The following is a 16,010-nucleotide window of genomic DNA, read 5'->3' on the forward strand; positions in this document are numbered from 1 at the left end:
ATATACCCACATTGTACTAACATCAAATTAGTGGGTTTGATCTTGAAGTACAGTTGTGTAAGGTGTCACCATCGGGGGAAACTAAGTTAAGGAAACATGGATGCTCCTCAAGACTGTCTTTGCAACTTCCAATGAGTGTCTACTTCAAAGCAAACAGAAAAAAAAAATAAGTGAAGTCTAATTCCACTTTTATAACATTTAAAAACTGGCCAAGAATGAATCTGTGGTGTTGAAAGTCAGGATAGTGGTTATTCCAGGTAGGACAGTGACTAGAAGGGGGACTTTGGAGCACAGATAATCTTAGGTTCCGTGGTCTGGATGTCCATTACATGAATGTGCTCACTTGTAACAGTTCATGAAACTGAACACACAATTTGTGTCCTTTTCTGTAGGTGTGTTATATGCCAATAAAAGTTATAATGACTGCAGGTGCCTGGGTGGCTCAGTCGGTTAAGGATTCGACTTCAGCTCAGGTCACGATCTCAAGGTTCATAAGTTCAAGCCCCATGTCAGGCTCTGTGCTGACAGCTCAGAGCCTGGAGCCTGCTTTGGATTGTATGCCTCCCTCTGTCTGCCCCTTCCCTGCTCGTGCTCTCTCTTTTTGTCTCAAAAATAAATAAACATTAAAATTTTTTTTTTAAGTTACAATGACTAAAGTAAAAAAAGAGTTTGGTTTCATGTGGGATTACCCATGTGTTGATATGGATGAACATGTTCTGGAAGGCTGTGTAAAAGCACTTTCCTTTGCAAAAGGGCATTGGGAAGTAGAGGTATGGAGGGAGGCCTCCTTTTTTATTTTATACTTTTCTGTGCTATTTGAATTAAAATGAATACACGCTATAGAGCCTCTGGGCTGTCTCTAGCCAGAGTGCCAGCCCTGACCTTTCCTGCCTTCTGGTTCCTCTTGGCTTCAGGCTGACTCCTAGGAAATTACCACTTCATGAGGATGGGGCTTTTAAGCCTCCAACCCACTAGCGTCTAGACAGCTGTTGGTTGTGTGCAGTGAATCATTTAATCAATCCCTGTGGTTTTTCTCCCTAATGCAAGTGCTTTCCTGGAATGGCAGGCCTCCCGGGCCCCACCCCGGGCAGATTGGCAGGCCAGTGGGTTTTGCTTTTTCGGTCATATTGAATGAGTATGTCACGTCACCAGCTCATTCACTCTCCTTCAGAGCCCAGGCCTCCCTCCAGGTCCCACAGTTCCTGGGAAGTCTTGGATAGAATGGGGAGAACATAGGTTTGGGGCTAGACAGACCCCAGTTCAAATCCTGGATAGTTCTGCAGACTGTAAATTCCCTCTCTGTGGGCAAGCCTTCATTTCCTCACCCACAAGATGGAAATACAGTGTGAAAATAAATAAAAGAAACCTCACTTAAACTGGAGTCTGGAAGCCCTGAAGGGGAGTTCTCACGTACTATCACTCACCTTCAGAAGCAAACCCTGCATTCTCCAAGGAGGCTTACTTACCACACCGCAGCTGGAGGAAGGAAGAATTTCTCCTTGCCCAGCAACAGCCCAGCCAATGGGAACTCAGTGAAACACCCTCCCAGCTTCTTCCTTTTTCCCTTGTAAAAGTAAGCCCCTCTCTTCTGTTCTCCAGACTTGGCTATGGTTCACTGTAGTTGGCTTGTCCTGAATTGCAATTCCTCTGCTATTCCCAAATAAACCCATTTTTCAGGTAAAATAAATGGCTCTTTACTTTTTAATTTTAAGTCTATTTATTTATTTTTGAGAGGTGAGGGGGAGGAAGAGCAGGAAGAGAGAGCATCCCAAGCTGTGAGAACAGAGCCTGACGCGGGGCTCAATCCCACAAACCGCAAGATCAATACCTGAGCCGAAATCCAGAGTCAGACACTTAACTGACTGAGCCACCCAGCCACCCCAGGCTCTTTTCTTTTTTTAAGATCAACAACAAATACAGTCCTCACAAGACTGTTATCAGGATGAAGTGTGACCATGTAAATAGGACGTTCAGTGCATGATAAGAGCTTAAAATATCTGTCCCCATCCCTGGGATTCTGTTGACCCATCCCTGTCCATCTCACCCTACAGTGACTCTGAAAGCACAGGTTTCCTAACCTGTTCAGCAAGCAAAATGTGCTCTTTCATGCCACGGATTGGTTCTGGCACCCTCAGTGCTCATCCCAGCTTCTTACACACAGTAGTATGTCCTCAGTAAATGTCAGTGATGGCACAGACTGCCTCACTTCCAATGTGGGTTCTGCGTGCACCTCCTTGAACACCGCTGATGCCCAAGTCCATGGGGAATAGTCAAGTTCCAGGAGGACTTCACGTTTCAGTAATGCAGTCACACGCTGCACATGCCAATCCAGCATTCTTTTGGCAGCCCTGGTGAGCCCACGAAAAGCCAAGGCCATTTTTATAGTCTTTGAAAGCCATTTCCTAGCTGTGTGATCACAGGAAAGCTACAAAACCCCTCTGAACCTCCACGTCCTTGTCCATGTGTTAGTATTCTGCCTCAGATGGGGATACTCACACGGTCCCCATCCTCGTGAAGGTTATGGCAGCTTATGCTGTCCCAAAGAAACAGAATGGGAGCCACATTTATATCCAGTTGTCTAGCAGTCACATTCAAAAAGGAAACAGAAACAGATGAAATATCAACCATATATTTTATTTAATCCGAATGTATTAAAGATCATTTCAACACGTGATCAATATAAAAATTATTGACGAGGTCGTCGACAGTTTTGGACTGAGTCTTTGAAAATTGCGTGTGATTTTATGCTCCCGGCTCCTCTCACTTTGCGTGAGCCCTCTTTGCAAGTCCCCAACACCCACATGCGACCCATAGTGCCATCCCAGACAGCACAGCCCAGTCTTGCCCTCGGACTTGGCGAGGCATTTCGAGTTGATTCTCTTGGTACTTCCTAACAGCACCCAGCTCCCCAAAGTCCTATTGTTCCTGCTCTATTTTGACCAGGGCCGGCTCCTGAGCATCTCAGCAGCCTATGGGGATCTGGAGACCGTCCGATACCTTCTCACCGAGAGACGGGTGGAGCTGCCCACGGAGCCCACCGATGACAACCCAGCTGTGGTGGCAGCGCATTTTGGGCACACTGACGTCGTGCAGGAATTGCTTGAATCTTTGCCAGGTAAATGCCAGGGTGTGAGTTTCTTGGCTACCTCTCAGGACACCCTCTTCTTAGGAATCAGATCGGCATGCGGGGGTGGGGGGGGGAGGCGGGGGAGGGCTTCCCCTCCAAATGCTGGTTTCTTCACACTTTTACCAAAGCAGGAGCTCCAGAAATCTGGGGCATCAAACTGACAACCAAAGTCAAAACTGCCTGCCAATGGCAACACCACATCCCACATCTCACTCCCTTTAGCTCAGGAGGTAAATGTTCTCATGCCATATTTGATAAGGAATGTGGATCTATGTCCCTTTTTAAAAAAAAAATTAAAAGGTTATATTCTTTAAAGCAGTTTTAGATTTTCAGAAATACTGATTTGAAAGGACAGGGAATTCCCATATACCCCCCTGCAAAAAGTTCCCCTGCTATTTTTACTTTGTATCAGTGTCATACATTTGTTACAACTGAGGAACTTGAGAGACATGGAGACTTTCAAAAGGTGGTCCCAGCTCTTTCAGAGCTCCTGGTCAAGCCAAGGAAATCAAAACAGAACGGAGTAACTCCGTGCAGTGTAACTGTGCTGAGGTTGAAGTATTTACACAGTGGTCTGTGTAAATACACAGACACAAAGGGAATGTCTTGTCTGGGCACAGGGAAGGATCTTCATAAGGAGATGACATCTGAGCTGGGTTTTGCAGGGTGAGTAGGAGTTTAGTCGGCAGACAAGAGAAGGAAGGGCTGAGGTTGCCTACTTTTGCAGAGAAGGGGCCTGAGCATGGCTGGACCTGAGCATTATTTTCAGCTGCTCTTGGGGCATCCTATCTTCAACTCAACTAGGGACAGAGTTGCTGAGGACTGAAGGAGTCTAGAGCATTGTTCTGGAACCTGCAGGAAGTGCAGAGATGGGCAGAACAGTGTGTGTGTGTCCCTGTGAATTCCCAAACTGGAGGGGAGGGCAGCCATTGTTAGGAGTAATGTAAGACCAGAAGACACACAAGACACAACTAGAGAACAAGGGAGGGTTTGAGAAGAGGAGATTCGAGGCTCGCAGGGGGTGGGTACATCATTATGTTATTTCTGGTCTCTGTAGCTGAGCAGAGATAGCGCAAGGGAGGAAGAGGCCAGGTGGAGACCAAAATGGGGCTCTCTCTGAGTATCACTGGATTGGGACTTCAGAAAATACATGTAGGGGTTTCATATGGTTCAGAAAGAACCCTTTGGTTTCACGTGTTTAAACCTTTTAGTTTTGCATGGCTTAATCCTTGACTTTGCCATTTACTGTGGGACATTTGGCAAGTTCCCAGACCTCTCTGAGCTTTGAGTTCCTCATTCGAAAATCATAGCTTTGGGGCGCCTGGGTGGCGCAGTCGGTTAAGCGTCCGACTTCAGCCAGGTCACGATCTCGCGGTCCGTGAGTTCGAGCCCTGCGTCAGGCTCTGGGCTGATGGCTCGGAGCCTGGAGCCTGTTTCCGATTCTGTGTCTCCCTCTCTCTCTGCCCCTCCCCCGTTCATGCTCTGTCTCTCTCTGTCCCAAAAATAAATAAACGTTGGGAAAAAAATTAAAAAAAAAAAAAGAAAAGAAAAAGAGGGCTTCTGTTCTGGGCCACACTTGGCCTAGAATTTCCTATAAAAAAAAAAAAGAAAAAAAAAAAAAAAGAAAATCATAGCTTTGAAATATAGCCTGATACAGCTTCCTAAGACTGGTGTACATCCATCCTCAACAGCAGTTAGCAGCATGATGACTGGATTTCTCGTCTCTAGATATCCTGGCGGTAAATGAGTTAGGGATCACTTGTTAATATGTGTTCAAGTACCACCTCCTTTGAGTTGTTAATTCTAGTTACCAGAGGGAGAAGATAGGACATTTATTTACCATCTGCTGTAGCCCAGGCACTGCACCAGATGCCCTTTGTGCTGAATCTTCATTTCTTCCACCCCCTCCTCACCCCTATGTCCTGGTCAATTTCTTACCATGGAGGGGAGGGTCCCCATCTCCATGCTTGGGACCACTTTGGTTCCTAAGGACTTTCAGCCTCTGGAAATGAGACAGTGTTATAGTGCACTTGGCAAGTGTCAATGTGGAAGATGAGATCATTTTTCCATGGCAGCTACATCTAAAAGGCATTGCATTCCTGTGAACTTGAAGATATTGTAACACTTTAGCCCACACTGTCTCTGTTCATTCAGTGGGCTAAATGTTACTTCATTCTGGAATTAAGTAGGTGGTTCTTGCAGGGAGTAATTCTCAAAATTCTAGGCTGGATAGTTAGATCTATTTCTTTCATCATAGCTTTTTTTCTTTTCATTTATGAAAGTAGTATATGTGTCTTACAGATATTTTTGAAATGCAGTAAAGTGTTAGTACTCTGAAAACATGATGACATATAATGAGTTAGAATGTTTTGAGCCAGGCACTTGACATACATTATGTCATGCAACCCTCACGTTAAACTTGGGAGGGTGAGTGTTATTATTCACATTTTAGCAATGCGTAAACTGAATCAGGGAGAGGCGAAGAAATTTGTTTTAAGATTACACCGCTGAAATATTTTAACCCTAAGCTGCCTGTCTCCAAAGTTCATGTCCCTGTATGTAATGCTGTTGGTGGGGATGGGGATGGGGAGAAGGATGAGGGGAATAATGGTCATAATCCCACTACCCAGAGTCAAAGCTGCAACACTGGGATGGTAACTTTTAGTCTTACTTCACACATACATTTTTTTTAATTCAGTTATAATTACACTATATATGCTGTTTCAAATGCTGCTTTTTCTCCTTTGGCATTATGTGATGAGCAAGTGGGTTTATAATGATGTGGGAAAGTGTCCCATGCAATTCAGAGGGACTGTTCCAGAAAGCAGCATCAACCTGACAGAAGGCACTTTCAGCTAGAGACAGGCCAGCTCTATCAATGGTCCAAGGGGACATGGGAGTGGGAAAAACCAGAACCCTTCAGTGACGCTTTCCCTTTGTCCTGTCATCTCCTCCCAGGCCCCTGCAGCCCCCAGAGGCTGCTGAACTGGATGCTGGCCTTGGCTTGCCAACGAGGGCATCTGGGGGTGGTGAAGCTCCTGGTCCTGACACACGGGGCCGACCCGGAAAGCTACGCAGTCAGGAAGAACGAGTTTCCCGTCATTGTGCGCTTGCCCCTCTACGCGGCCATCAAGTCAGGTGGGTCCCCCAGCCAATCCTGCCCATGGGAAGCCTCAAAGTTTCCAGATGTGGGATGATGGCTTCACCCTCACTTATAGCTCTTAAAGAGCCTGTATGGAGACATTTGAAAATTCCATTATTTGCCTCTTTTTCAAGATGTCTGCACCTTCCCTCATTTGCCCCACTCACCCCTGCAAGGGGATTTCAGTGACAGGGACCAACTGTGGCAAATGGGACTGTAGTAGGAGGCACACCACAGGTCAGGGTCCCACAAAAAGTCTCTCACTAACAGGAATTTGACGCCTCAAGGGAAGTAGTAGAGGAGCTCTACCAGCACAACTACCCTTTGCATTCCCATTTCATATATTAGCGTCCGCCATTTTGGACAGCTGTGCCACTCTACATCTGAATGACCTTAGCTTCCCATTTTCTGTCCTTTAGGAAATGAAGACATCGCCATATTCCTGCTTCGGCATGGGGCCTTCTTCTGTTCCTACATCTTATTGGACAGTCCTGACCCCAGCAAACATCTCCTCAGGAAGTACTTCATTGAGGCTAGCACCTTGTCCAGCAACTGTCCGGGAAAAATGGTGAGTTGTCCCTGCCTATGGATGAATGGATAAAGAAGGAGTGGTACATATATATGATCGGATACTTTTCAGTCACAAGAAAGAGGGACATCCTGCCATTTTCAACTAGATGGATAGACTTTGAGGACATTGTGCTAAATGAAATGAGTCAGACACAGAAAGGCAAATACTGTATGATCTTATTTATGTGAGGAATCAGAAAAAGCCAAACTCATAGAAACTCAGAGTAGATGCTTTGCCGGGAGCTGGAGGGTGCAGAAAATGCGGAGATGTTGGTCATACTGTATAAACTTCACTTATAAGACAAAGAAGTTCTGCAGATCTAATATACAGCTTTGTGATTATAGTTAATAATATTGTATTATATACTTGAAAGTTGCTGAAAGAGTAAATCCTAAATGTTCCACCCCAGAAAAGAAATGATGATTAGGTGACATGATACAGGGGTCAGCTAACACTATGGTGGTAATCATTTTGCAACATATAAGTGTATTAAATCAAGTTGTACACCTTCAACTTACCCAATATTATATGTCAATTATATCTGAATTAAACTGGAAAAACATGCAGAATGTGGTTTTAGTTAGTTTTCCATTGTAATAACAAAAAATCATGTTGCGTTACTTCCATTATCATCAATTTGGCTTTTTATTTTTTTTAATGTTTATTTATTTATTTTGAGAGAGAGAGAGAGAGAGAGAGAGAGAGAGAACAAGCAGGGGAGGGGCAGAGAGAATCCCAAGCGGGCTCCACACTGACAGTGCAGAGCCCAACGGGGGGCTCAATCCCACGAACCATAAGACATGACCTGAGCTGAAATCAAGGGTTGGATGCTTAACTGACTGAGCCACCCAGGTGCCCCCAATTTGGCTTTTTAAATCTAGCACTCTAGATCAGTCAATGTGGCTAAAAGCCATTCTTTTAAATACATGCCTGAGATGCCTAGGTGGCAGTTAAGGTCAGTTAAGGTCAGTTAAGCATCTGACTCTTGATATTGGCGCAGGTCATGATCTCACAATTTGTGAGATCAGGTACCACATCAGGCTGTGTGCTGACAGTGCAGAGCCCAACGGGGGGCTCAATCCCACGAACCATAAGACATGACCTGAGCTGAAATCAAGGGTTAGATGCTTAACTGACTGAGCCACCCAGGTGCCCCCAATTTGGCTTTTTAAATCTAGCACTCTAGATCAGTCAATGTGGCTAAAAGCCATTCTTTTAAATACATGCCTGAGATGCCTAGGTGGCAGTTAAGGTCAGTTAAGGTCAGTTAAGCATCTGACTCTTGATATTGGCGCAGGTCATGATCTCACAATTTGTGAGATCAGGTACCACATCAGGCTGTGTGCTGACAGTGCAGAGCCTGCTTGGGATTCTCTCTCTCTCTCTCTCTCTCTCTCTCTCTCTCTCTCTGCCCCTCCCCCACTCGCTCTGTCTCTCTCTCTCTCAAAATAAATACATAAATAAGCATACATAAATAAATAATCAAACAAACAAATAAATAAATGTATCGAGTGAATGTAGCTTAGTTGCCTCTGCCCTTTTCCTGTTGGTGGACATTTGGGTTATTTCTCGGTTTTGCCCTTTGTAATACAGCCTGGTTTTCTAGGATATTTGCTTCTGTAGATCTAAATCCTAAAAGTGGATCACTTTCTCAAAAACCTATGGGATTTCACTCTTTCACCAACATTATATGGGCAATCTCTGTTCCCTTGGCTCTAGATATCCAGAAGCCTTTTAATTTTCATCAGTCTGTTGGATGAAAATGTGAGCTCCTTGTTTTTTTGTTTGTTTGTTTGTTTGTGTGTGTTAATTTTTTTAATGTTTATTTACTTTTGAGAGAGAGAGAGACAGAGCATGAACAGGGGAGGGGCAGAGAGAGAAGGGACACAGACTGTGAAGCAGGCTCCAGGCTCTGAGCTGTCAGCACAGAGCCTGTCGTGGGGCTCGAAATCACGGACCATGAGACCATGACCTGAGCCGAAGTCAGATGCTTTACTGACTGAGCCACCCAGGCGCCCCTGAGAGCTACTTGTTTTACTGGCCACGCTATTGTTATTAACAATATCAAACATCTTGTCATATCTTTATGAACTATTTGCCTTTCCCCTCATTCACATTAGTTGCTTGTTACTATTTGTTGATTATTTTCCTAAAGGGTTGGTCATCTCTTCTCATCTTGGAGGACCTTTTGTATATCAGATTTTAAACGTTTTTTAATCATACATATTGCCAATATTTTCTCCAATTTCTTATTTTTCTTTTTTGTCTGTTATCTTTTGTGATAACAAAGATCCAAGAATATGTAATCAGGTATGTCTTTTTCTTATGGCATCTGGGTTATATAAGAAAGTCATTCCCGCCTCAATTTTATATAAATATTCTCCTCCTGGGGTATCTTGTAATATTTTTATTCTTTTATTTTTTATATTTTAAGCTTTAATTTTTGTGATATGTATTTGTATGTGTGGTGTGAGGGAGGGAATCTAGCTTTCACCTTTGCTAGATGGATGTTCAGTTATTCCAGCACAATCTTTTAAATAGAACTTCCTTTTCCTTCTGAATTGAGATGTCACCATGGCTATTTTCCCCAGGATCTATCTGTATGGATTTTGGGATTCTCTGTAGTGGTCCACTGGCCTGTTAATCTATTTCTAGGTAAATGCCATACTTTTTTGATAATAGACATTTTTTTTTAATCTTACAGCCTATTAATGCATATTTTCTACTTGTTATTTGGGTTTTTTTCTTTGAAAATATATTGACTGTTATTACACATTTGTTCTTCCATTTTGTGCATTTCCAGCAATGACTCTGTGTAGCTTTTATGTTCTTTAATGAGATTTTGAATTTTATTTTATATTTTTATTTTTCATACTTTAAAAAGATTTTATAGTTTTATTCATAAAGAACCTGGACCTGTCTTCTTTATTGCTTTTCCCACTATTTGAATAAAATACAATTCTTTTCCATGTCTGTTTTCACCCTGATGTTACTGATATGGAGGAAAGCTTTTTGTTTATTTATGTTTAATCCAGTCCCTTTGCCAACTTCTCTTATTAATTCTAATAGTTTTTAGAAGAGTTCTTGAAACTTTTAGGCATGTGGTTAAGTTATCTGCAAATTCCAAATAGGTTTGTCTCTCCTTCTCTAATATTTATATAATTTATTTTATTTCATGTCCTGTGGTATCACTAGAAATGTCAAAAGTTGAATCATCATGATAGAGATGCATCTCTCTTGTTCCTGATTTTAAAGGTCTTGTCCTCAGCAATCTATAGGCATTTGCTGTAGATTTTTGGTATATAGACTGTTATTATATTTGGGTAGTTTCCATATCTTTTTTTCTGCTTAAGAGTTTTTATTATAAGGGAAGATTGTGGGATTTTGTCAAATTCCTTTTTGGAATTTTTGGCAGCTATTGATACATTCATGAAACCTTTCTACTTTAATTTGTTGATGTAACAAATGATGATGATAAATTTCCCTTTTCATTTATGATGTTGGACAGTTTTACTTTTTCTCTTTTAAACTTAATCAGACCAGCCAGTGATTTATATGTTCTAGTGGATTTGTCAAAGGACTTGCTAGATTTACTTATGTATGTATGTATGTATGTATGTATGTATGTATGTATTTATTTAATGGTTTGTTTCTTATTCATTAATTTTATCTTTACCTATACTAAAATCATCATATCTCCCTCTTTGAATACTGAGTGTTTGTCTTTGAGTATTTTGGATATTGCGGTATGAGATTTCCTGGGTTGATCCAGGCTCCAGACTTCACTGCTCTAGGACCTTCATATGGTAACTTTACTTCTCTGTTTTGTTTCCTTATCTTAAAGATAAGAAAGATAAAGAGAGATAAAGTATCTGTCTCAGAGGGATGCTTGACAGTTAAATGTGGTAATATTTGTAACATTCTAAAAACAATGCCTGGCACATGATAAGTACCTAATAGAAAATAGTTATTATTATTGGAGTTCTTTTTTAGATTTACTAAGTTAAATACTTCAGTCTTTTTTCCCCCTAATTTTAGCTTGTCATTTGCATTATTCAGTCTTTCGTGTGCTATCAATTTGTGCTGGCTTTCTTTATCAGAATCTGAAATATACACATGGACGTACACATAAACATTTATAAAATACATGTTTATGTATTATGTGTACATATGTATTTCCTGCTTCTGATTTTTTTTCTACCTTGTCACATGGTTCTATAAGTTTTTGCTTCATATGCCTGGTTTATGGCTTTAGGACCCATTTTGACTTATTTCATTATGTCAAATAACTGCTTTAATCCTGTTCATGCTTCTATCATTAAAATTGGGATTGTCCGCTCTTCACATGGCCCCAGGACGTTATTTTTTTTTTTTTGAATCAACCTTTTACAAGTTTTCCCAGACATTTATCTTCAGTTTTTTGATTGTCTTAGGTGTATTTTATAAACAGCATTTAGTTTTTAATCCCATCTGAGAGCGTATCTTTCAGGAATCCACTCAATTCACATTTATGTGGTACCTGTCATACTAACTTATTACTCCCATCTTTTTATATTCTATTCATCACTATTTCCTTTTAACCGGTCCCTTATTTGCTGGTTTTGTAGTTTTTAAAGAATACCAGGGGTGCCTGGCTGGCTCAGTCATTAGAACATGCAACTTTTGATCTTGGGGTTGTGAGCTCCAGCCCCACACTGGGTGTAGAGATTACGTAAAAATAAAATTTTTTAAAATAAATAAATAACATAAAGAATACCAATATTCTTATCAATAGTCAATGTACAATAAATGTTAAAGATTAACCTCATGTTGTAAAGGAAATAGTGATCATCCAGCCTCTACCTTTATATTGTCCTTGGTGTTTTTCCCAACACCTTCTTACCCTATTTGATCCCTACAACACCTTGGTATGAACTGCAGGGATAGAATCTGTTTTCCAGATGAAAATATTATGGTTTAGAGACATTCTGTTACTTGTCCAAGGACAGCAAATACTAAGCAGTAATACTCAGACCAGAACCTGAGTCTTCTGAACTCAGGGCTTTTCCCATTTCTTGATTCCTGAACTGTACCTCCCAAGTTCATCAGCGGTTATCATATTTCTCTGTACATGGACTCCCTGGGAACTTCTAAGAATCCCAGTGCTCCTGTCATACCCTACACTGATTGAATCTGAGTCGTGGGTGGGACCTGCATCAGTTTAGTGTAAAACATTCCCCAGGTGATTCCAGTGTGCCCCCAAGCTTGAGAGCCAGTGACTTTGATTTTCTTGGCTAAAGGTTAAAAGCAGAAATGGGTGGCATCTATATATGCCATCTTCTCTACAGGGTAAATCCTGCTACATTTGCCAAGATAGTCATAGAGCATAAAAGTCATTATTGCGTGTTAGAAGGAGTAGACAAAGAAAAGACAATGTTACTTTTCTTCTCCGTGGCCCAGAAGAGAAAATGAACTTTACAGTGCAGACTGAGTCATAAGGATTTTTTGGGCTTCCCCAAAACAGGTGGTATTTTGATTATTCACGTGAATTTCAAAGGCAAGTGCCTTTGTGTCTGGCAGTGGGTGTGTCGGGCTGCCTGTGATCTCTAACCTATGATAGCACATTCCTTCCGTGCTTCTGGCAGAGGAAAGGGAGGCAGGCACAGTCCAGAGGGACCCAGCAATCAGGAAGATGACTCAGGAGCCAGAGGTAAGTGCTGCTACCTTTCCAGGTGAGCAGTGGGTCTGAACTGGCATTTTGGGCTCAGAATATTAGGCAAGAGCCATCGTTACAAGGGTGCTTTGCTGCCATGGATGCACGGCCTGAAAACTACCTTGCCTTTGCTGGTGTTTGCGGCAGTGACCTTGCAGAAGTAGTCCTCTTGTTTTCTGTGCGTTTATGCTCTGCCTCCTCCACCAGCTCGTGGGTATTTTGTGTATAATCGCTGCCTCTGTGGAAGCCAGAGCCAGTGAAGGTTCAGAGCCTTCCTGCGTGCCTTCGGGTCAGACTGCCAGAACCTGCCTCTGCCCACAAATGGGGAAGTGCAGAAAAGTCCACATTGATTTTCCACTGGCAACAGCAGGTTGCTTAGGTCGTGTTGGTGTTTGGCGAGGAAGGTCCCAGAGCCCACACCACGTGGTCTGGACATACTTTTAGAAGAGCAAACACAAAGCCAAGTCGGACCTGGCCGGAGCTGTTTCCTGGCTCTGGTTTGCTGGCCCCCCTCTTGAAAGCTGCCAAACCCTTGCCTGAAAGTTTAACGAGACGGCCTGTGTTCATGGCAGAGGTCCTGTCAATGTTTGCTTTGTTGCCATGAGAAATAGCAACATTTGGCATGCCCAGAAAGGAACAGGAAAACTCAGAAATGCCAGGAAAGGCCTGAGCAGATCCTGGAATAGCCATGATATTTGTCTCCATTCAAGCAGTTAGCAGGCCTGGCGATAGGGCTTTCTGGGGCTGCTCTGAGTATTGCAAGTAGACAAGAACTGGAATTAATCTTAGGCAACCCAATGGAGAAATTATTAATTTCCTTCTAAAAGTCTCTAATGGTTTTAAATTGGGCAGCTCGCCTAGAGAGGAACATTGGTTATCATTACCATCATCATCATCTTCGTCGTCATGATCACTTTTTGGATCAGCTCTGGCTTATGTGCCTTAAAAATTCCTGGTGGCCCACCATTCAGATGCCTGTGTCTGTGCCCAGGAACAAATGTTCTGGCTGCACATTTTCCGAGCTGAAGCAGCTCTTCTCCATCCATGTGATCTGGGGCGGGAGGGGTGGGGGTGGGGGTGGTGTCCAAGGATTTGTGTTTGCAGGATGCTCAGAAAGGATAGGAAGCAGCAAATATGGCCTCTTGGCTGTTGCTGGGGCCTTCATGAGTGGCTGACGGATTGACTGACAGGTTGGGCGAGAGCACCTGAAATCCCATGGGAAAGCAGCCTTTTCTTTCTTCTTCTTCTTTTTTTTTTTAAACATTTTTTTTAACGTTTTTTTATTTATTTTTGAGACAGAGAGAGACAGAGCATGAACGGGGGAGGGGCAGAGAGAGAGGGAGACACAGAATCTGAAGAAGGCTCCAGGTTCCGAGCCATCAGCCCAGAGCCCGACGTGGGGCTCGAACTCACGGACCACGAGATCATGACCTGAGCTGAAGTCGCCGAGACTTAGCCACCCAGGCGCCCCACTTCTTCTTTTTTTTAATGTTTATTTATTTTTGAGAGAGAGAGCGAGACAGTGTAAGTGGAGGAGGGGCAGAGACAGAGGGAGACACAGAATCTGAAGCAGGCTCCAAGCTCTGAGCTGTCAGCACAGAGCCCAACGTGGGGCTCAAACTCATGAACCGGTAGATCATGACCTGAACCAAAGTCGGATGCTTAACTGACTGAGCCACCCAGATGCCCCTGGAGAGCATAAAGCTCTTGAATAAAAACTCCTTGCATCAAGCAGTAGGCCTAACCCAAGACAAGGGTGTTCCCCAGAGGACTCAGTGTCCCTCAGAAAAGGCTTCTTGCATGGAGCATCTGGGTGGCTCAGTTGGTTAAACTTCCGACTTCAGCTTGGATCATGATCTCACAGTTCGTGGGTTTGAGCCCCTCATCGGGCTCTGTGCAGACAGCTCGGAGCCTGGAGCCTGCTTCAGATTCTGTGTCTCCCTCTCTCTCTGCTCCTCCCCAACTCACTCTCTCTCTCTCTCTCAAAAATAAGCATTAAAAAAAAAGAGTTTAATGCTTTCCAGAGTATTTCGACGTATGCACATTCCCACCTTCTTAGACCCTCACACCCTCCTTACAGCTGGCAGTGTAACAGGTGTAGGAACTGGTGTCCCCAGAATTCAGTCTCTGGAGCAGCAGCACCCCAGCGGGTAGGAGGCGGCTCTGGGAGCAGACTCACCACCCGGGGCCTGGCCTTCTCACCACTCGCTTGTGTGAGAGGAAGAGAAAGCCTTTCACCAGACCCTCGAAAAGTCGCAAACTCAGACTCAGGACTATTGTGGCCTCTGTCCATCAATTCGACCTTTCTTGTGCTTTCGTGAGGAATTTAGCTGATGATTCTACACGTGTCTGTTTTCTCCAGTTTCCAAATACTGAATCTTTCCCTGCCCTCATGCCTTCCTTCTCCGGATGCTTTCTGGGTATACAATCCATGCTGTTAGTTCTTCTTAGAACTTGAAATAGGGTAGTGAGGTTATACAGTAGAGGAAGTGAGCAAGGACACAGGATAACCTTTCAAGGAGGCTTTCGTGACAGAGTTCCTCCCAGATCTTAAACCATGATATGAAACAGCAGTGAAAGAAACCACTTGTATTTAGTTAAAATGAAGAAACTGATGAATAAAACAGAGATGCAGAAATATTAAAACTATGATTTGAGCTTAAATGACAAACTGGAAAACACAGTAAGGAAAGAGTGCAAAGAAACAGTATCAGATGTGGTTGCTATGGTGGGTATCAGTATATAGACAATTACATCTGTAGCGATACAAATACACTTCAGACAGGTGAGTTAAACACTGGAAACCCATCAGAATATATTTTTAAAAGGGCATTTATCCCAGTTGTGAAAGAGAGATGATTACATTACCAAGTTTTTTACAAATATAAAGGTACATCGCCAGAAATCAGATGAGTGATTTATATATTAAAGCCAAACACTTATAGGAAAATAAATTTTGAAAAGAAATATAAAAAAGAGAGCAATAGAAGATTTTTGAAAAAAAAAAAAAACCTGACCAAAACTTAAATTCAAAATAGATCATTGGTAGAATGTACATGGCAGGCAATAACTGAATTTAATTCAGCCAGTGTTTATAGATCACCTGCTATGTGCTCAGGACTCAGGGGTAACCAAGCCAGAACCATGGCCCTTGCCACCACATTGCTCAAAAATTCTGTTGAGTAAGAAATTCTGTTGAGAGAGAAATTAAGGATTAATTTACATATAAGAAAACACAGGCAGCAAATCATGGCATGGATACATACATAAATTCAATGATAATTATAGAAAGTTGAATTAAAGCAACTTAAAAGAACTGACAGAAACCGGTTAAACTAGCAAAATAAATATAAATGCTGAGTAAGACACTTGGCGGGGTCATAGAGAAATAGGCACACCAAGGCCTTACTGCTGGCACTGTAAATCTGTTCCGTATGTGTGCAAAGTTAATGGCATCATGTGACAAAAGCCATAAAAC

General features: G+C 42.7%; 1 protein-coding gene across 2 annotated transcripts in view; it reads left to right on the forward strand.

Annotated features, from left to right (window-relative positions):
- Positions 1-16,010, forward strand: part of LRRK1 (leucine rich repeat kinase 1) — a 133,212-nt gene that overhangs the window by 52,003 nt on the left and 65,199 nt on the right. For both annotated transcript variants that reach the window (XM_043554805.1, XM_043554806.1), the window contains 3 exons: positions 2,944-3,115; positions 6,086-6,265; positions 6,689-6,837. In XM_043554805.1, the coding sequence (XP_043410740.1) occupies positions 2,944-3,115; positions 6,086-6,265; positions 6,689-6,837 (501 nt within the window). The remainder of the gene's footprint in view (positions 1-2,943; positions 3,116-6,085; positions 6,266-6,688; positions 6,838-16,010) is intronic.

This window comes from Prionailurus bengalensis, chromosome B3, assembly GCF_016509475.1.
Source record: "Prionailurus bengalensis isolate Pbe53 chromosome B3, Fcat_Pben_1.1_paternal_pri, whole genome shotgun sequence".
Classification (NCBI taxonomy): Eukaryota; Metazoa; Chordata; class Mammalia; order Carnivora; family Felidae; genus Prionailurus; species Prionailurus bengalensis.